The sequence below is a fragment of the Arvicola amphibius genome, chromosome 4 (genome assembly GCF_903992535.2).
Source record: "Arvicola amphibius chromosome 4, mArvAmp1.2, whole genome shotgun sequence".
Lineage (NCBI taxonomy): Eukaryota > Metazoa > Chordata > Mammalia > Rodentia > Cricetidae > Arvicola > Arvicola amphibius.
The window spans coordinates 102,748,413-102,769,565 of record NC_052050.1 but is presented as its reverse complement, the minus strand read 5'-3'; the positions used below and the strand labels follow the sequence as shown (position 1 = coordinate 102,769,565).

Here is a 21,153-nt window from a genome sequence, read left to right as displayed (position 1 = left end):
CGTCGTGGAATATATATATTCTAATGGGGGAGAAAAATAATAAAACACCAAATAAATAATGTCATTTTAGATAAAAGGTAGAAAAACAAAATTGTGACAAGAACCGGTAAAATGGATTAGTACAGTATGGGAGTTTGTGGCAGGGGGAGGTCATTTGAGAAATAATTCATCTCGTCACCAAACCACAAATAACTCTGTAAGTAAGGGGGTTGCCATGATTGTCAGACTTACTGAAGATGGGCCTTGGGTTAAAAAAGATGAGTTGCCCATAGCTACACAGATGGGGAGGTGGCCTTGGGGCCCAGTATGCATGCAGTGCGTTCTCAGCCTGTGTCTAAGTTGCTCAAAGACAAAGAGAGTGGCAGATGGGAAGACTCTCACATCAGAGCTTCCTTTGGCTAGCTCAGGTGCCTAATGGAACTAGGAATATCTGGGTAAGTTTTAGAGTACAGGTCACTAATATTTTTCCTTATAGTTATTTGTACTGAGAGTAATCTTTATCTATCCTTTTATGTTGTGGAATATTAGTTGAAGATGTGTTTCATTTGTTTATGCTGTGGAACATTTGTTTAATGATGCAAAGATATGATGCATTCTTTTATTTTGCATTTGTTTAACTCTGTGAAGCTGTGTTACTTTGCCTGTCTGAAACACCTGATTGGTCTAAAAGAGAGCTGAATGGCCAATAGGAAGAGAGGAGAAAGGAAAGGTGGGGCTGGCAGACAGAATAAATAGGAAGAGAAATCTGGAGAGGGAGGCTGAAGGTGCAAGAGGAGAGGAGGACTCCAGGGGCCAGCTATACAGCAAGCCACAGAGTAAGAAGTAAAGAAAAGATATACAAAATAGAGGTAGGTAAAAGTCAAAAGGTAGACTGGATACTTTAAGAAAAGCGGACTAGAAATAAGTCAGGCTAAGGCCAGACATTCATAAGAAAGAATAAGAATCCCTGTGTTTATTTGGGAGCTGGGTGGCAAGCCCCCAAAGTAAGAGTTAAAAAAAACTATAAATAAGGGCTGGAGAGATGGCTCAGAGGTTAAGAGCACTCCCTGAGTTCAATTCCCAGCAACCACATGGTGGCTCACAACCATCTGTAATGGGGTCTGGTGCCCTCTTCTGGCCTGAAGGCATACACACAGACAGACTATTGTATACATAATAAATAATAAAAAAGTACCAGCAACACCTATATATAAAATTTTAAACTTTTTTTTTTTTGAGACAAAGTCTATGTAGCCCAGGCTGCTCTTCAACTTGCCGGTATCTTCCTGTCTCTGCCTCCTGAGTGTTGGAATTGTAGATGTGTGCCGTACTACAGGTTCTTTGACTGAGCAGTGTTGATGGCACCTTGGTGTAGTAGTAAAAAGAGGTAGGTGAGCCTTTTGACCTTAAGCTAGCTATGAAACTATTAAGTTTCTTGTTTCTCAGTGAATTGTTAGAAGTCGTAGTTCACTTGGCTTTGAAAAGGTCTGAACATGCTGAAATTAAGAACAATATGAGCATCAGAAGTTCTTATGAATAAGAGAGGAGCTTTTTGGATGATATACAACTTGGGTTTTTTGTTTGTTTGTTTGGTTGGTTGGTTTGGTTTTTCTTTTTTTTTTTAAATATTTGTTTATTTATTTATTATGTATACAATATTCTGTCTGTGTGTATGCCTGCATGCCAGAAGAGGGCACTAGACCCCATTACGGATGGTTGTGAGCCACCATGTGGTTGCTGGGAATTGAACTCAGGACCTTTGGAAGAGCAGGCAGTGCTCTTAACCTCTGAGCCATCTCTCCAGCCCCTGGTTTTGGTTTTTCAGATAGGGTTTCTCTGTGTAGCCTTGGCTGTCCTGGAGATCACTCTGTAGACCAGTCTGGCATTGAACTCGGAGAAATCTGCCTGCATCTGCCTCCCGAGTGCTGGGATTGAAGGTGTGCATCCTAAGTGCTGGGATTGAAGGTGTGCGCCACCGCCTGGCACAACCTGGATTTAGTAATAAAAACACGTATTGTAATTCAAACAATGATAGCAGTTAACTTTGACTCCAAATTATTTTCAACTGTGTACTAGGTTAATTCTGCTAATTCTGTCATTCAACAAATAATTATTTTGTGATTACCATAGAATAGGCCTCAGGCTGGCGACAAGATACAGTGGTGAAAATGGGCAGTGTGTGCATTTTTAATTCATTTTCTATAATGCTGTGGCAGATAGAGACAGTGTACAGACAAAGAAACAAATATCTCCTTCTTTCTTCCTACTTTCTCTCCCTTCTTTTCTCCCTTCCTCCCCCTCTTTTTGTCTGGGACTGAATCCAGAACCTTCCATATGCCACTAAGTTCCACACACCCCCCAGCCTACAAACAGAAACTTAAATTTTATAGTTTCAGCACACTAGCTAAATAGTAAATATAAAAATATTGGGCTTTGCAACTAGATTATGTGGCAAAGACTCAAGTCTCAATTACAGTTCAAGTCAACCATAGATAATATTTAAATGAAGGCATATAGCTGTGTCCTAGTAAAACTTTATGCATACTAAAGTTTGAATTTCGTGTTTAAGAACACTTTCTCAGGAATTTAAAATATCCAAAATATATTTTTAGTTCACAGAACATTTAAATACAGGTGTGTAATCTCAGCATTTAAAAGACTGAGGTAAAAAAAAGTTGTTAAAGTTTGAGTCCAGACTTCAAGATTACAGAATTATATCCTGTCCAAGGATCACTAGGTAGACATACACAGACATACACATGCATATATGCAGCAGGCTGGCTTTGGCTGGCAGACCACAGTTTAGTTCTTTGTGTGATCAGTCCACCCAGACTTGACATACACTTTGAACCATTCTCCCCTCACCCTGTCACAGAGATGTAAAATCTCTTAGAAGCATCTTATCAGAGATACAGCTGAAGGAAATTATTTTCTGCATGCACAGATGAAATTTCTGCTAATCACTGAAAATGGCTACTGTGGTGAGGACTTACAATAAGGTTTGGTGTTCTTACCATTGCTAGCTTCATCTCTGCCCAATAAGTGTTCATTAGCTTTGCCTTTGTGTACCCTGAGTGTAGTCATGTTGGGGTCAAGTACATCTGTGAGTTTAGTCTTTCTTAATTGCTGGATGTTTGGCAACCCAGTCTGTTACATTGAATTTTCATTATAAACAAACCAAGAAATCGATTGGATGGCTTCTCTGGTACAATAGAATTCAAAGTCCTCAGAGGTCATTTAACTTGTCCTTTCTTTGCTCATACCAGGGGCATAGGAAAGTTAATACTGTGTTTTTTCTTTTTACTTACATTAGGTTCTTCTTACTGTTAACGTCTCTGCTTTCCTAAGCAGAATTTATAGGAGGAGATAGGAAAATTAAAGAAAACTCTAGGCCAGGTATGATGGCCCACGCCTTAATCCCAATACTAGGGAGGCAGAGGCAGGCAGATATATCTCTTGAGTTCAAGTCCAACCTAAACTACATAGTTTAGGGACAATCAGTGCTACATGGAGGAGCATTGTCTTGAAAAAAACAAAACAAATAGAGAAAAACTATAGAAAAAGTCTGCTTAGAGCCTGGAGGCTTATTTCGGCTGAGTGAAGAGGGGGAGTTATTACCGAGAGGTGCAGAGGCCATGATTTGTCTCTGTCCTTCAGGCATGGCTGAGTCTTAAAAATAAATAAATCTATAATCCATCTTCATGTGTGAAGCTCTAGTGACTGAGGAGGTGGCTCAGTAGGTAAAGTGCTTGTTGCACAAGCATGCAGGCCTCAGCACTTCTGTTTTTAAAAGCTGGGTGAGGGGGCTGGAGAGATGGCTCAGAGGTTAAGAGCATTCCCTGCTCTTCCAAAGGTCCTGAGTTCAATTCCCAGCAACCACATGGTGGCTCATAACCATCTGTAATGGGGTCTGCTGCCCTCCTCTGGCCTGCAGGCATACACACAGACAGAATATTGTATACATAATAAATAAATATTTTTTTAAAAAAAAGCTGGGTGAGGTGTTAACATGTACTTGTAATCCCAGAGCTGGGGAGGAAAGACAGGAGGATCTCAGTGTTCGCTGGACAGTCAGTCTAGCCAAACTGGTGTGCTCCAGGCCCAATGAGAACCCCTGTCCAAAAAAAAAAAAAGGGGGGGGGAGGAAGAAGAAAAGGTAGTAGATTAGGGAAAACACCCAAGACTGGCCTCTTACACACATGTAAGAGGATCCCCTTTGCCCTCCTTCATTTGCACACACAGGAAAAAAACTGGAATATGAGGAATGGCAGATAATAAATGGTTTGTGTGATATATGTACATGTTCATGTAGGAATGTATGCAGTTGCACATATGTAGATATATGTATAGAGTTGTATGCTGGGTATCTTCCTCATTGTTCTCTATTTAATTTTTTAAAAATGATTTGTGTATTTTATATATATGAGTGCCTTATTTGTATGTACCTGCATCAAATCCCATTATAGATGGTTGTCAGCCACCATGTGGTTGCTGGGAACTGAACTCAGAACCTCTGGAAAAACAGCCAGTGATCTTAACTGCTGAGCCATCTTTCTAGCCCCCCTTTGTTTAATTTTTTTAAAAATTACATTTATTCATTTTGTGTGTGTATATGTATATATGCATACATACCATAGCATAAATGTGGAGGTTCGAAGATAGCTTGCGGGAGTAAGTTCTCTCTGATATGTTGGAGTGGAACTAAGATTATCAGGTTTGGAGGCAATCACCTTTACTGATACATGTCACTGGCCCCTCTACCTTATTTTTTGAGGTAGTCTCAGTGAATCTGGAGTTGACTGATTTTTGTTGGGCAGAGTAGCCATTGAATTCTAGGGATCTGCCTGTTTCTGCCTCTCCCGTGCTGGAGTTACAGTTGTATGCCTGTCTTTTATAAGAGTGAGATCCGAATTCAGGTCTACATCATTGTGTAGCAAATACTTTTCTTAGCTATCTCCAAGCCTCAGATCATAGATTTTATTTATAAATCAATTTGTTTTGTTTGTTTTTCGAGACAATGTTTCTCCATGTAACAGCTCTAGCAGTCCTGGAACTAGCTTTGTAGATGTCTCAGGCTGGCCTTGAACTCACAGAGATCCACCTGCCTCTGCTCCCTGAATGCTGGGATTAAAGGTGTGCACCACCACTCTAAATCAAATTTAAATAGTTAGAATCAACCAAGCTTACCAAATTTTAGTATCCTGTAGTGAGCTGTGATATCCATGCTGCCTTTGTTCGTTAAGGTCTGAACGTGAGAGCCATGTATCATGAATACAGCAGTGATCTCATATATTAACATTATAAAATGTGTACTTGTGTAAGAAGTAACATAGATTTTGACTTATGCACTGCCTGGTTTTATGTGTCAACTTGACACAAGCCAAAGTCATCAGAGGAAATAGCCTTAGCTGAGGAAATGCCTCTGTGAGATCCAGCTGTAAGGCATTTTCTCATTTAGTGATCAGTGGTGGAGGGCCCAGCCCATGGTGGGTGGTTCCTTCACTGGGTCCTGGGTTCTATAAGAAGGTAGGCTAAGCAAGCCATGGGAAGCAAGCCAGTAAGCAGCTCTCCTCTATGGCCTGCACATCAGTTCCTACCTCTGGAATCCTGCCATGTTTAAGTTCCTGTCCTGATTTATTTCAGCAATTAACTGCAATGCTGAAGTGTAAACATTGCTTTTACTATGCAAGCTTTAGAATTTGGGGCTTTAATAAGAAACCAAATTTCCTCCCTAACTTGACTTTTGGTCACGGTATTTTGTCACAGCAATAGAAACCCTAACTAAGACAACTTTTTTAACAGGGTGGAAGAATGACGGAAAAGAAAGATGAAAGAATGTTGAACCACATTGTCTGGCTATGTGATGGAAGGGAACAGAACTGAGAACCCTTGCAGCAGAACACTTGGATGGCTTCACCAAGATAAGGATGCTAAGCCTTGGCTTTGGAAATTCTCTGGTTGCTTTTCTCGTCCTGATCAAACGTTGCCTCTTAATCCCCAAACGGTAACTATGTTCAAGATACAGCACGCTGTGAATAGGTGATCCGGGGCAGTCTCTCTCCCGCCTGTATCACCTGTGCACTATTATAGAATATTACAGAATAGATGATGGGTGCAGGTGATCCGGGGCAGTCTCTCTCCCGCCTGTATCACCTATGCACTATTATGCACCATATCTGCACATTTTTATGATCACCTGCTCAACTCTGTATTTCTCTCTGGGTAACAGAGGTTTTAATCATTTAGAATTGGGAGAAATTTGGTTTCTTCTTTTGTTTTTTTGAGAGCAATTTTCTTTGTAGCTTTGGAGCCTGTCCTAGAACTAGCTCTTGTAGACCAGGTTGACCTAGAACTCACAGAGATCCACCTGCCTCTGCCTCCCGAGTGCTGGGGTTAAAGGTGTGCGCCACCACCGCCTGGCTGGAAATTTGGTTTCTTATTAAAGCCCCAAATTCTAAAGCTTGCATATTAAAAACAATGAAAAGTTTAAAATAAATTGTATTTATAGCTTTCTTAAGTGTATTTGGCCTATGGCCTTGGAGGTAAGCTTTTCTTATATAGTCAAGGTTGGCTTTGAATTTGTGATCCTTCTGCCTTGACTTTCCAAGTGCAGAGTTACAGACAGGTGTGACCATTGTCGCTGACTCACCCTCTTAGTTTTAAGTCTTGTAAATTAGAAAAGATTGACAATACCTTTTGTTCTTGTAGGTGTTAAGTATATTCTTTCTTTTCATTTTTGGTGGTGCTGGGTTTTGAACTGAGAATGGATAGTTCTAATCATTGTATCTTTGCACTGGCCACAGTATAAAGACTCCATTAAGGCTTCAGTGTTTCCTTAGTGCTATCAGCAGCACAGCTGGGCCACTTTGGGCTAGTTAGCCACCTCATTCATGGTGTTTGGGATATTACTCTCCTCCTTTAAGGAGAACCCCACTAAAACCCTTTACTCACCACCTACAGGAATAAATAAAGGAAGCTGCTTGTTTATAAGCCCCCTTCCTTGAGTGCTGTGACATCTTTGCATATCTCAGTTTTCTTTAGACAGTGCTTTGAAGCAAGAGAAAGTTATAATCCCTGAGGTATGAGTGGTTAACCTGGCTTGCTGAGCCATCTGAAGATTTTGACAGAAATAGCATTAATCTTAGTTATATGTTTCTGTGTTCCCTTCCTGCAAGACCTCTGAAGATTGTCCCTGGTCTTAGCTGGATGCTGTTATATTAGTTCAGTTATGATTGAGTGATGTAAAAATATTTGGGTTTGGAATGATGGTTCAGAGGTTAAGAGCACTGGCTGTTCTTCCAGAGTTCAATTCCCAGTAACCACATGGTGACTCACAACCCTCTATGATGAGATCTGGTGCCCTCTTGTGGTGTCAGGTGTACAGGCAGGAGGAACATTGTATACATAATAAATAAATAAATCTTAAAAAAAAAAGTTGAGGGCTGGAGAGATGGCTCAGTGGTTAAGAGCATTGGCTGCTCTTCTAGAGGTCTTGAGTTCAATTCCCAGCAACCACATGGTGGCTCACAACCATCTGTAATGAGATCTGGCGCCCTCTTCTGGCCCTCAGGCATACATGCAGGCAGAACACTATACATAATAAAAAATAAAATCTTAAAAAAAATGTTGAATTTTTTTATTACAAAAAAGAGTTGAACATTGTTTTCTATTTTTTTTTAACACAGTAGTATATGAGAGAAAAAATACAGTCGTCTCCAAAAATTGTTTGTGTTTTGATCTCTCCTCAGAAAGAGTACATGGAGAACAAGAAAGCTGCTGTGGAGTTAAAGGATATACCATCTCCTCTTCATGTTGGCTCTAAACTTTTCCCAGCAGTCCCACTTCCTGATATTCATTCCCTTCAGCAACCAAAAGTACAGCTCTCAGCTGTTCCCAAAGTAAGCTGCTGTGTTCATTGCCCTAATGAACCCCCCACTTCGCCCATGCGTTTTGGTGGTGGTGGTGGCAGTAGTGGAGGTTCTGGGAGCTTGATTCACACGGGCTCACTCTTAGACTCACCAAGCACCAGGACAGTCACGTGTCAAGTAGGGTCAGGGTTTGCTTTCCAGTCTGTGTCTTCACTGCAGAATGCCTCTACTAGGAACAACTTGGTGGGCCTTGTGAATGACTTTCCCAGCATGTGTGTAGAGAGTAGCCTACCTTCCTGCAAGCATCTACCATGTTGTGGGAAGCTCCATTTTCAGTCATGTCATAGTAACATACACAAGCTGCATCAGTTCCCGACTCTCCAGGGCTGCACCTCCGCTGGCTATTTCCCCTGTTCTGATTTCTCGAGTGGGGCTCGTGGGCGTTTGGAAGATCGCCTTTCCCAGTCAGAGCTTACACCTCACTTGTGCACCAACTCTCTTCACCTAAATGTGGCACCTCCAGTTTGTCTAAAGGGCTCACTTTACTGTGAAGACTGTCTAAACAAGGTATGTATCTTTTATTCTTTATCTTGGGGCCAGATAATGAGGTTTGAGGTTCTATTCGGAAATGGCTTTATCTTGCCATGTCTTTACTGTGCATAGGGTTGAAGATTCTTATGATGTAGATCATGTTCCATTTGTCTGATACTGAAAGATGCAAAGGGTAAAATGGGAGACCATCCAGAAAAGTACAGTGGAGTTAGGTGTGCAGCTTGTGCCTTTAGAACCTGTGGTCACAAGAAAGGCCATGTCCTAGAGGACAGCTTCGTTTGCAAAGTCTGTTAACTGTTTCATTTTTCTCTAGGACAGAGTTGGTCAAGTTCTTATACCTTAAACTCAGCTTATACACTCACCGTTTCATGGCAGAACAGTAACTATACATTGTTTCTTTGTAATATGAGGAATGTGAAACTTGGTCTCTTTCACACAAATGTTCAAAGGAAGGTTTTTCTCCCATTTATGGGAGCTGCATCCAAGGTCTCCTTCATAGCATATGCATGTCCAGGCTGAAAGGACTCAGTATTTGAACAGGGCTCTGATCATTTCAAGTTGCTTCTTCAGTTGAGACTGGATTGGTAGCTGGTAGTTCTGATAAAGATTATTTGAAAATACAATTTATCAGAGGCTATTGGGTAGGAGGATAAAAAGGTTAGGATGGTGTTTTCAGTTATATATGAATCTGAGTTCTTTATTGATGTGCCTAAAACTTCTTCCTTTATAAAACAGCCAGGAAGAAATAGTATAATTGATGCTGCTAAAATCTGGCCGAATATACCACCTCCAAGTACTCAGTCTGCACCTGGAGCTGTCCCTCTGTGTAATGGCTGTGGAACAAAAGGGATGGAGAAGGAGACCTCACTGTTGGCAACCAATCTAGGCAAAGCTGCTCCAAAATTTGGTAAATAATGATGTAACATAAAAGAGTGCATTTAAGTTGTCTTTTTTCCAACGTTTATTTCTATTTTATGTGTATGAGTGTTTTGTATGCATGTATGTAAGTGTACTTATGTGTGCCTGGTGTTTGTAGAGGCTGGAAGAGGGCAGTGGACCCCCTGGAAGTGGAGTTACATCATGTGTATGCTAGGAACTGAATGAACCCTTGTCCTTTGCAAGAGCGGCAAAGTGTTCTTGACTGCTGAGCCATCTATAGCTTCCATTTGAGTTGTTTTCAATATCTGACACAAATGTATTTAATTGCCTATAAAAATTTCCTTGTGATACTAGGGGTGCATTTGCATTTCGAAGTGTATGTGAGTCCTCTTTTCCCTCCCTTGGCAAGAATCTTTGTGATTATAGGCCTTTAAGTTAAACTGATGCTGTTTGAGACCAGAATCTGTTTAGGAAGAGGAATGTATTGGAGATATTAAATGCTGTAGGAGATTGGACTCACTTAGGTTGTGTGTTTAATGTTTTTGAGATGGTCTTTTTATGTAGCCCTGACTGTTCTGAAACCTTCTGTATAGACTATCCTTGCCTCTAACTCACAGAGGTTCACCTGCTTCTGCTCCTGAGTGCTGGGATTAAAGGTTTGCACCACCATGCTTGAACTCAGCTTAGAGTCTTAATAATCCCTATACATATTTAGTATTTAGAAAAATTTAGTAGTAGCTGATTATTAATAGTATTTGAAACCTTAGAGTTTGAAATCAAAATTATTTCCTTAAAAAGTAGTTACTGTGATATTTTATCATCCAAATACATCTCTGAAAGGTTAAAACAGATGTTAATGACAGAGTAGATTAAAGTGAGAATCAGTGCCATTTTCACTTTGGTGGTCTCTTTAATGCTCTTTCATACACAGCAGGCAGCCAAGCCTGCGCTGAGGTAGAGGCAGGTCAAGGGTCCTCAGCATCCACTCAGTTTCTGGTCATCATTGCAGAAGCATCGTGGGTCAGCAGGAAGTGAAGTCGCACTGTTAATATAGAGTTGTTTTGGCACCACTTTTTTATTATTTTTTTATTGTTTTTATTGAGCTATATATTTTTCTCCACTCCCCTTTCTTTCTTTCTTTCCCCTCCCCTTTTACCCTCTCCCATGGTCCCCATGCTCCCAATTTACTCAGGAGATCTTGTCTTTTTCTATGTCCCATGTAGATTAGATTCATGTATGTCTCTCTTAGGGTCCTCATTGTTGTCTAGGTTCTCTGGGATTGTCATTTGTGGGCTGGTTTTTCTTTGCTTTATATCTAAAAGCCACTTATGAGTGAGTACATATGATATTTGTCTTTCTGGGTCTGGGTTACCTCACTCAATATGATGTTTTCTAGATCCATCCATTTGCCCACAAATTTCAAGATGTCATTATTTTTTTCTGCTGTGTAGTACTCCATTGTGTAAATGTACCACATTTTCCTTATCCATTCTTCAGTCGAGGGGCATTTAGGTTGTTTCCAGGTTCTAGCTATGACAAACAATGCTGCTATAAACATAGTTGAGCACATGTCCTTGTGGCACGATTGAGCATCCTTTGGGTATGTATATACCCAAAAGTGGTATTACTGGGTCTTGAGGAAGGTTGTTTTCTAATTTTCTGAGAAATCGCCACACTGACATCCAAAGGGACTGTACCAGTTTGCACTCCCACCAGCAATGGAGGAGTGTTCCCTTTACCCCACAACCTCTCCAGCATAAGTTGTCATCAGTGTTTTTGATCTTGGTCATTTTTACAGGTGTTAGGAATCTCAGAGTTGTTTTGATCTGCATTTCTCTGATGACTAAAGATGTTGAGCATTTCCTTAAGTGTCTTTCAGCTATTTTAGATTCCTCTGTTGAGACTTCTCTGTTTAAGTTTGTACCCCATTGTTTTTATTGGATTATTTGTTCTTTTGATAACCAATTTCTTGAGTTCTTTGTATATTTTGCTTTGTCTGATGTGGGGTTGGTGAAGATCTTGTCTTTTTTTTTTTATTTTTTTTTTATTTTTTTCATTGTGTCTCCGCGGCCCCGGGCTGGGCACAGCCGCCCGCCCCCCCAGGCCGCCGAGAACTGCTCTACCCCTCCGTTCTGGCTGCTGGGAAGATCTTGTCTTGTTGATTGTGTCCTTTGCTTTACAGAAACTTCTTAGTTTTAGGAGGTCCCATTTATTGTTTCTGTCAGTGTCTATTGGCACCACTTATTTGTAGCTTTGTTGTTACTGAAAGTAGGAGTGGCCAGGCAGTGGTGAGACATGCCTCTAATTCCAGCACTCAGGAGGCAGAGATGGACTGATTGATCTCTGAGTTCGAGGCCAGCCTGGTTTAAAATCAAGTTCCGGGACGGCCAAGGCTGCACAAAGAAACCCTGTCTCGAAAGAAAAAAAAGTAGAAATGATCTCAGTATGTCACTGGATATTGTGGTTGTTCTTAGGCTGCTCAGTAGGAAGTTGTTATCCTTAAACTTAATGGCAACACTGACTCGATATTTTTGCTGTTTAGAATGATGGGTAGTTACCTATTGTGTTTTAGCTCACTGTTTTCTTTTTCACTATGTATAACTGGAATTATTAATATTTCTTAAGGGTCACCAGAAGTTGCAGTCGCTGGACAGGTGCTGGAGACCCTACCCCCCATTGGCGTTTTCTGGGATATTGAAAATTGCTCAGTCCCCTCTGGCCGGTCAGCAACGACTGTTGTACAGAGAATCCGTGAGAAATTTTTTAGAGGACACAGAGAAGCAGAGTTTATCTGTGTGTGTGACATCAGTAAAGAAAACAAGGAAGTTATTCAGGAACTAAATAATTGCCAGGTAAAATTATGTATGTATGTATGTATGTATGTATGTATGCATGCATGCATGTGTGTTAGGAATTGTAATCTTTGGAGTGATGGCTCTTTGCTTAAGAGCACTGACTGCTTTTCCAGAGGTCCTGCGTCCAATTCCCGGCAACCATAGTGGTTCACAACCATCTGTAATGAGATCTGGTGCCCTCTGGCATGCAGGTGTACATGCAGACAGAGCACTCATATGTAAATACATAAATCTTAAAAAAATAAAAGATAATCTAAAAAAGGAGGAGGAAGAGGAGAAAAGAGAAGACTTGTAGTCTGCTGAGGGCTGAAGCAGTAACTGCTCTTCTAGAAAATTAGAGTTCAGTTCCCAGAACCCACATGGTGGCTAACAAGCATCCGTAACTCCAGTTCCAGGCATCTGACCCCTCTTCTGGTCTCTGCAGGTGACAAGCACATATGTGGTATACAGACACACCTGTAGGCAAAGCACCTACTCACATAATTTTTTGTAAAGATATATTTTTTTATATATAGTGCTCTTCTTGCATGTTTGCCTGCAGGCCAGAAGAAGGCACCAGATCTCATTACAGATGGTTGTGAGCTATCATGTGGTTGCTGGGAATTGAGCTCATAACCTTTGGAAGAGCAGGCAGCACTCTTAACTGCTGAGCCATCTCTCCTATCCTCCCTCCCCTTTTTAAAGGCAGTGTTTATCTGTGTAGCCCTGGTTAGCCTGGAACTTTCTCTGTAGACCAGGCTTTAACTCACAGAGATCCTCCTGCCTTTGCCTCTTGAGTGCTGGGATTAAAGGTGTGTGTCATCACAGTCGGCCTGATTACTTGGAGTGTTTTGTTTAAAATTCCAATTTCAGATTGGTTTAGTGATACTATTGTTTTTATGCTGTTTTCAAATGACAGAAAGTAACAGTTTTTCCTAGAATGCTGAAATTTAAACATTTGATCTTTCAGTAAGTTGTTTGTACCTTGGTGCGCTGTAGTGACTGTGTGCTGTCTGTGTCAGCCCACATCCATACAGAATGGATGTAGTATTTTCAATTTACAGATGAAATTGAGGCTCTAAGAAGGGAAACTACTTTCTTATGGTTATAAGGCCAATAAAGGAAATAATTATTTATTTAGAGACAGAGTTTCACCATATAGCCCTGGCTGGCTAAAACTTGGTATGTAGATGAGGCTAGTCTTAATTTCACAGAGATCTGCCTACCTCATGTCTCATGACCATGCACAGTGTTGTGAACTAATATTTAAGTCAAGGCTGTCTGACCGCAAGGTCTGCTGTAAATCTAAAGATAGAATCCAAATGTTTTGACTCTTGCTTGGATAAGTAGTATCATTGACATTCCATATTTCTGCTTAAAATTATATATTTATGTGTAACATACAGATATATATTATGTAATTTATATACACACATTCTCTGTTAAATCCAAATGAAAATTACATGTGGTTGAGGCACTTTTGCTTTGGAGACAGTGGTCAGTGTGTTTGACTTTTTTAGGAATGTTATTCGTCTTCCGTCTGCCATGCGTCCCCAGACCCTGTAGGCTGCAGCAGTGGATGGCATGGATGGGTGATAAAGTAAACGCCACACTGCGCCTTAACTGCACAACATGCACATTGTGGACAGAATGTATCATGGAAAGCCTGATGGCTTGAATTTTACTTTCTTTTGCTCCTCTTTTTAAGAAGGGGGATAAAAGAAGTGCAAAAGCAATTAGAAATGAGACTTGGGATAATAATTTTTTCTCTTTTCATATGGAGAACCAGTTCTGAAATTATTGAGATCCGGTTGTAACCTCCCTATTCCCAACAGAAATGGGAGAGATTTTTTTCATTGTGTGTTATCTGCTAGGTGCCAGGTAGTATGGTGCATTTCTCTAATTGCAGCACTCTGGAGGCTGAGGCAGAAGGATCAAGAATTTAAGGCTAGCCTGGGCTACTCAGTAAGACCTTGTTTTTTGGTTTTTTTAGGTTTTTTTTTTTTTGTTTGTTTTGTTTTGTTTTGTTTTTTAAAGTGGACCAAGTGTGGCAGTTTTCTAACCCCAGATCTTGTTCAATGATCTTTTTGATAAATAATCACAGGTAACTGTTGCTCACATAAACGCTACTGCAAAGAATGCTGCTGATGACAAACTCCGTCAGAGTCTTCGAAGGTTTGCAAATACGCATACCGCTCCCGCTACTGTGGTTCTTGTATCAAGTAAGTGTCAAAGCATCTGTTGGTTTCAGCCACAATCACTGCATGGGAATTACCAGAAATGTGCAAGTGAAAGAACTAGAGGTGAAACAGGGCATGCAGTGATGATGTTGACAGCTGTTTAGGGAAACAGCTGAGTCTACAGGTGTGGTGGCTCACCCCTCTAATCCCAGCGTGTAGGAGGCTAAGGCAGGAGGATGACTTCAGCACCAGCCTGGGCTACATAGTGAGCACTTGTCTGAAAGGTAGAAGAAAAAGGCATCTGACTATGTTCTCTATGAGATATTACAGGGTCAGTTTATTCAAGAAAATCTTTTTTGGGTGGTAGGGTTTCCCCCTCCCTCAATATTAAAGTTAAATGCAAGGTAAATTTTCAGATTCACATCTCCCCAGTGTGTTGCTACCTGCTCCCTGTTAATACTAGATGGAAGCCGCCAGGTGGCAGTGGTAGTGCACGCCTTTAATCCCAGCACTTGGGAGGCAGAGGCAGGCGGGTCTACAGAGCAAGTTCCAGAACAGGCTCCCAAAACTACAGAGAAACTCTGTCTTGAAAAAAAGGAAAAAAACAAAACAAAACAAAGCAAAGAAACCTGAAGAAGAAGGTGTGTTAGGTATGATTACCCTGTCATGTTAATTGTTTACAAGAAAATGTGCTCCTGTTCAAAAGTGGAAAGTGGCAGAGCCTCCACCTGCCTCCTTGTGTCACTCGCTGCCCAGGGCTGTTTCTGTTGATGTTTCTAATAATTTGTCTTGTCTTTCAGCTGATGTCAATTTTGCATTGGAACTCAGTGACCTGAGGCACAGGCACGGTTTCCACATCATTTTGGTGCATAAAAACCAAGCCTCTGAAGCCTTGCTGCATCATGCTAACGAGCTGATCAGATTTGAAGAATTCATTTCTGATTTACCCCCCAGGTTACCACTAAAGATCCCTGTGAGTGGGTTTATGTTGCCTTTGCTGGTTTTTACTGGTAGATTTTAGAAGCTGAGACACAGCCCTCAGCCAGGGGTCACCAGGTGTGGGATGGTGTTCTTTGTAAAAGGTTGATCAGAGTTTGAAATAAGCTTTGGAACCTTAAATTCTTGTCTTGAATAGATACATACGAATTTTCTTTTAATGCTTTTCAAACTTGTCTAGAGAACCAACTTGTTGACTTTATCTCAGAGATAGATTCGTGATACTGTCCCCAAGGCTAAGGGCACTGTATATCAAATGGATGAGACAGGGAAGAAGAGTTGGAGTGGTCTTGGTCTCAGGTGTTATGGGTAGAGAACATGGTGAGAGCTCACATGCACTTGTTTGTCTGCCTACAGATAAGCAGAGCAGTTATGCATTTTGGATGATTTCTTCCCAAACTGCAGCCGGTGCAGAGGCTGTGCTTTTTACAGTGTGTTTCTTGTCATGCATGGGTGTGACATTGGATGTTGTAGGCCATACACACTGGGAGAGTGAGCACATTACCAGGAACAGCATTTCTGTTAGACTTGATCTGGGATAAGGATGATTGCCGCAGTGCTGAACCATGCGTAGAACTGTTAGGGGAATGCATGTGTAACTCTGAAAGACCTTCTAACAGTGGTGGGTGTTCCAGAAGGGTGGCATTCCCATACATTAAGTGGATTTTTATGCATAATTTAAAAATTTCACAGTTGCAAGTGTATATTATAAATGACCCTGTCCAACCCAGTACATGTGACATATGTCTGTAATCTCAGCATTTAAAAGTTAGCAGCAGGGATATCACAAATTCCAGGTCAACCTGTGCTGCATAGCTCCTATCCAGCTAGGGCTGCATTAGTGAGACCCTATCAAAAACAGGGAGAAAGAATGGCATCCAGCATCCTCACAGGAGGAAGGTAGAAATTAGTGCTTAAAAGAAGCAGGTTGGCAACCACAGCAAAGCAGAGGCTGGACTCAGGTCCACCAGCCCATCTGCTAGTCCCAGTTGCCAGCAAACCCAGAGTCTGTCCTAGTCAAAATCATGTGAGGGATGATTCCCAGTGTTTACAGTTTAGCATTGTTTTCCAGATGTTGAAAATATATATAAAAAATTTAAATCATATCTTTTTTTAAAATATTTATTTATTACATATACAGTATTCTACTTGCCTATATACTTGCAGGCCAGAAGAGGGCACCAGATCTCATTACAGATGGTTATGAACCACCATGTGGTTGCTGGGAATTGAACTTGGGACCTCTGGAAGAGCAGTCAGTGCTCTTAACCTCTGAGCCATCTCTCCAGCCAGTAACTTTTTTTTTTTTTTTTTTTTTTTTTAAAAAAAACAACTTAGTATCAAAACTTGGGTGTATTTCCATGCCCACATAAAATACATTGGAATGCTAACTGACAAGCCAGGTGGATACACCTTTAATCCCAGGAGGCAGAGGCGGGAAGATCTGTGAGTCTAATGCCAGCCTGGTCTACAGAGTGAGTTCAGGACTGCCAGGGCTACACAGAGAAGCCCTTCTCAAAACAGAAAAAATAAGCAAACAAAAATGAGTGCCAACTGACAGCTGGTCTGTGGCTGGCCTTTGATTTGTTTAAGAAGTCTGCATGTTATTGGACATGTTTTCTTACCTAATTTTTATCATCTCCAGCAGCTCACCCAGGGTGTCTTGAGAGTACATTCTCAGCTATGGTAGCTCTGGGCTGAAGTCACTGGCACGGTCTTAGTTGTCCTCCAAGAAGGTGACATTGATTCCTACTCTTATCAGTGAAAAGCATCTCTTCCTATTCTTATCAATGAGAATGTATTTTAAAATGTTTGCCAGTGTGACAGGTAAAAAGTGCTGTCTATAGTTGGCCTTCTTACTAAACTTTTTTTTAAACAAATCTCTTTTTTTTCTTTTGCATATTTTCCCTGTGGCCCCCAGATTTAGCCTTCTCCACAGTTACCTTCCTTTTCCTAGCATTTTCACAGTTCCATTTCTTTTTCTTTTTGGAACTGAGGACTAAACCCAGAGCCTTGTACTTTGTAGGTAAGCGCTCTACCACCAAACTAAATCCCCAACCCCTGTTCTATTTTTCTTTCTTTCTTTCTTTCTTTCTTTCTTTCTTTCTTTCTTTCTTTCTTTCTTTCTTTCTATCTATCTTCCTATTTATCTTAGTTTTTCGAGACAGGGTTTCTCTGTAGCCCTGGCTGTCTTGGAACTCACCTCATAGACCAGGCTGGCCTCAAACTCAGAGATCTACTTGCCTCTGCCTCCTTAGTGCTGGGATTAAAGATTTACACAGCCACCAGCTGGCCCTATTTCTTGATACACACATTTCAGGATATCTGGAAGGCTTCTGACCTTAGAAGTCATAGGCTCTTCACTGACACGTACAGCTCATTAGTTTTTATTATTTACTGAGATGCACTCGCAGTTTGAAGTCTGCCAGTTGGTGGTGATTCCCTTCTCATCCAGGCAGCTAGTCACTGGACTCTAGGTTGGTCTTTTCTGGATGTTGAATAGAGACAGAATCACTCAGTCTATCTGTACCTAGCTGATTATTGGAAACAACATTCAGTTACACTGAATGAGTTTACCTTTTCCCATCAAAGTTGCTGTCCCTACCTCTTCAGTAAATTAACTGAAGTGAAGACAGCACTTATTCTTGTTTTGACTGAAGCAACCCTTTCCCCCTGTGTTTGCAGTGCCACACTCTGCTCTATGTTTATAACCTACCAGCAAATAAAGACGGCAAGAGCATCAGCAACAGGCTTAGGCGCCTGTCTGATAACTGCGGTGGCAAAGTGTTGAGTATCTCAGGCTGCAGTGCAATTCTCCGCTTCATAAACCAGGACAGTGCAGAGCGGGCCCAGAAGCGAATGGAAAATGAAGATGTCTTTGGTAACAGGATCATTGTGTCGTTTACTCCAAAACATAGAGAGTTCCTTGAAACCAAGAACTCAAATGCAATTGCTGATAAAGCAAAGTCTCCCAAAAAAGTTAAGAACTCAAAATTGTGCTTCATCAAAGACACAAGTGAACAGTCACCCAGTGCCAAAGCCATGCCTGGCAAAGGGTTGCAGGCAAATTCTGGATCTGCTACAAAAAACACAAGCATTAAAAGTTTACAGGTAACTTTGATATTGCTTGCCTTTTGACATTTATGGTAGGTTTGGTTTCTTTCTGTGTGTCCTGTGCCTGCCAGCTCCTGTTCTGTCCTTTTGTTTTTTTTCTGAGACTCGGTGACTTTACAGTTTGTATAGGATCTAACTCATCTGAGGTGTTAGGGTTCAAGGCCATTGCACTTGTGTCTTTAAAGGAGCTGTGCCGAATGGAGTCAAAGACTGGCAGCAGAAATGGTGAGCACCAGCAAGGCCATGGGAGGTTGGCAGCACTGCCTAATGGTGGCCTAAGCACTTCAGTGCCCACCCTGAAGAACACAGGCATGATGGAGCCACTTTATAGAAGCAATCAGAAGTATGTCCAGTTTTCTTGTAGCTGCTTCTATGAAATCATGGGAGACCTGTGACGTTTACTCTCAAATTCTCCTTCCTGTTAGAAAAGATAATGTCAGTTCCCAGAGTGCTGCCAGCTCTCCTGTAGAGAAGAAGGAGAGAGAGGAAACTGTCTTCCAAGTGAGCTACCCATCTGCATTCAGCAAGCTGATTGCCTCAAGGCAAGTCAGCCCTCTGCTCACCTCTCAGTCTTGGTCTCCGAGGTAAGTCCAGCTTGCTTACCCATGGGTGGCTATGCAGCCAGAAGGCTACAGGTCACTACATTAGTTATTGAGACTGTGCACACTGAGGCAGGTCTGCCGTCTTCCCTGCGAGACCCTATTTACAGGTTACCGTAGCTGACATTCAGAGGCAATGCTTTCCTCCATTGTTCCTTCCTCCATTTGGAAGTCTAGGTGATTCCATATCAACAGGGAAGGATGTTAAGATGTCCTTATGGTCAGGTGCATGCCTATGTTCCCAGCATTTGGGAATCTGAGGCAGGAGGATCATGAGCCTGGGTTACATAATGAGTTCAAGGCCAACCTATGTTAACTTCGCAAGACCTTAAATAAAAACAGTCAACTAGACAAACAGCATCTTGCTCTCTTTGTGTTGAGGGAAGCCAAAATGAGATGAGCATTGGCTGCTCTTAATATGTTACTTTGTAGGAGGCTGCTGTGAGACCTGGCAGACAGGGCTGCCATAAAGGCCTGTTTTTACACGCATTTGCTGTGCAGAGCTGGTTAAGAATCACTCTGAAAAAGCCAAACCCAGTGGCACACGCCTTTAATCCCAACACTTGGGAGGTTAGATTTCTATGAGATTGAGTCCAGCTGGTCTACTTAGTGAATTTCAGCACAGCAAGAGCTATGTAGTGAGACCTTATCTTAGAAAAAAAAATCTGAAAAAAAAAATCACCGCAGAAAGGGAATGTACGATTTCATGTAACAGTTGACCCCTTGTTATTTTTGATAGTAGGCCTTGTAAGTCAGAGGAGGTTAAACCTTACATAAGTATTAGAGGCCAAGTTTGTAAAACTAAGTACCCAGAGTGAAATTTTAATTTAGCAAGGCTTCCTATATTTTCTCTGTTTTGCTTTAAATATTTCTGTGAAATAACATTTGATACTGAATGATTTTTTTAATTGAGTCCAATTCATAGTGCTTCAGACAATAAGCCTAAATCAGCATAGGCTTAAAGTAAATCCACTGCAAAACCAAATAGGAAAGTCTCTGTTATCTATAGTTTCAGACAAAGCTCAACTGGCGGAACGCAATACATAGAACTGTTCACATCTTGTGTGTTTTCTGCAGGAGTATGTCTCCAAACCTATTAAACAGAGCTTCGCCACTTGCTTTCAGTGTTGCCAATCCCAGCAGCAGTGCTGACTGCCCAGACCCATTTGCAAATGGTGTTGACATCCAGGTCAGCAATGTGGACTATAGGCTGTCCCGGAAGGAGCTGCAGCAGCTCCTCCAGGAGGCCTTTTCCAGGCATGGCCAGGTACCTTCACTCTTGTTAGTAGGGTAATTGGTTTGGGTTTTTGGGAATGTGTGGCATTTTTAAGGCAGGATCTCAACTCTGTAGCTCAGCTAGTCTCAACTATGGGAAAGTCCTTCTGCCTCAGCCTCCCGGTTGATGTGATTAAAAGCATAAGCCACAATGCTCAGCTTCAGTCTTTCATTGTTTTAAAGATATATTTTAAATTAGTTATATGGATGTGTGTATCTGTGTGAAGGTATGTGCACATGGATGTGGGTGCCAGAGGTGTCAGGTCTTTTGGAGCTAGAGTTACAGTAGGTTTTAAGCTTACCAGCATGGATGCTTTGACTGAATCTGGTCCTCTGAAAGAGTAATATATGTAGGCTCTTATCTGCTGAGCCATTTGTTCTCCACCTTTACCCCCCCAGCCCCCCGCCCTTCACTCCTGTCCTTGCTTGTTTTACCCCTGGTAGAGTTCAATACCAGAGGGCCTAAGGGGACACACAGAGCCACAGCTAGGACATGGGTATGACTGGGCAGATTGGAACTTCTTTTCCCTTCTCTGTGCTAAAAGAAGTATAAAACACATAAGAGAAAATGAAGCTAGTCATGAGAAGTGCCTGTCATAGATAGAGGAACTTACTAAGAACTACATCCAGAAATACAGAAAATCTAAAGCAGTGATTCTTAACCTTCCTAATGCTGCTACCCTTTAGAACAGTTCCTCATGTTGTGGTGACGCCCAACCATAAAATGGCTTTCATTGCTTCTTCATAACTGATTTTGCTACTGCTATGAATTGTACATATCTGATACACTACCCCTGTGAAAGGATCACTTGACCCCAAAGAGGTTGTGACCCACAAGTTGAGAACCACTAGTCTAAAGGAATAGTGGCTATTTCTT

General features: G+C 41.4%; 1 protein-coding gene across 3 annotated transcripts in view; it reads left to right on the top strand.

Annotated features, from left to right (window-relative positions):
- Marf1 (meiosis regulator and mRNA stability factor 1) overlaps positions 1-21,153 on the top strand; it is a 56,119-nt gene that overhangs the window by 967 nt on the left and 33,999 nt on the right. The window contains exons 2-11 of one of the 3 annotated variants that reach the window (XM_038326147.2): positions 5,782-5,983; positions 7,728-8,414; positions 9,135-9,306; positions 11,904-12,130; positions 14,217-14,334; positions 15,093-15,265; positions 17,974-18,399; positions 18,588-18,745; positions 18,828-18,986; positions 20,127-20,268. In XM_038326147.2, coding sequence (XP_038182075.1) covers positions 5,843-5,983; positions 7,728-8,414; positions 9,135-9,306; positions 11,904-12,130; positions 14,217-14,334; positions 15,093-15,265; positions 17,974-18,399; positions 18,588-18,745; positions 18,828-18,986; positions 20,127-20,268 — 2,403 coding nt within the window. In that variant the 5' untranslated portion in view covers positions 5,782-5,842. Of the gene's footprint in view, positions 1-5,781; positions 5,984-7,727; positions 8,415-9,134; positions 9,307-11,903; positions 12,131-14,216; positions 14,335-15,092; positions 15,266-17,973; positions 18,400-18,587; positions 18,746-18,827; positions 18,987-20,078; positions 20,269-21,153 lie in introns of all 3 variants that reach the window. The other 2 variants (XM_038326148.2, XM_038326146.2) reach the window with 2 other exon arrangements.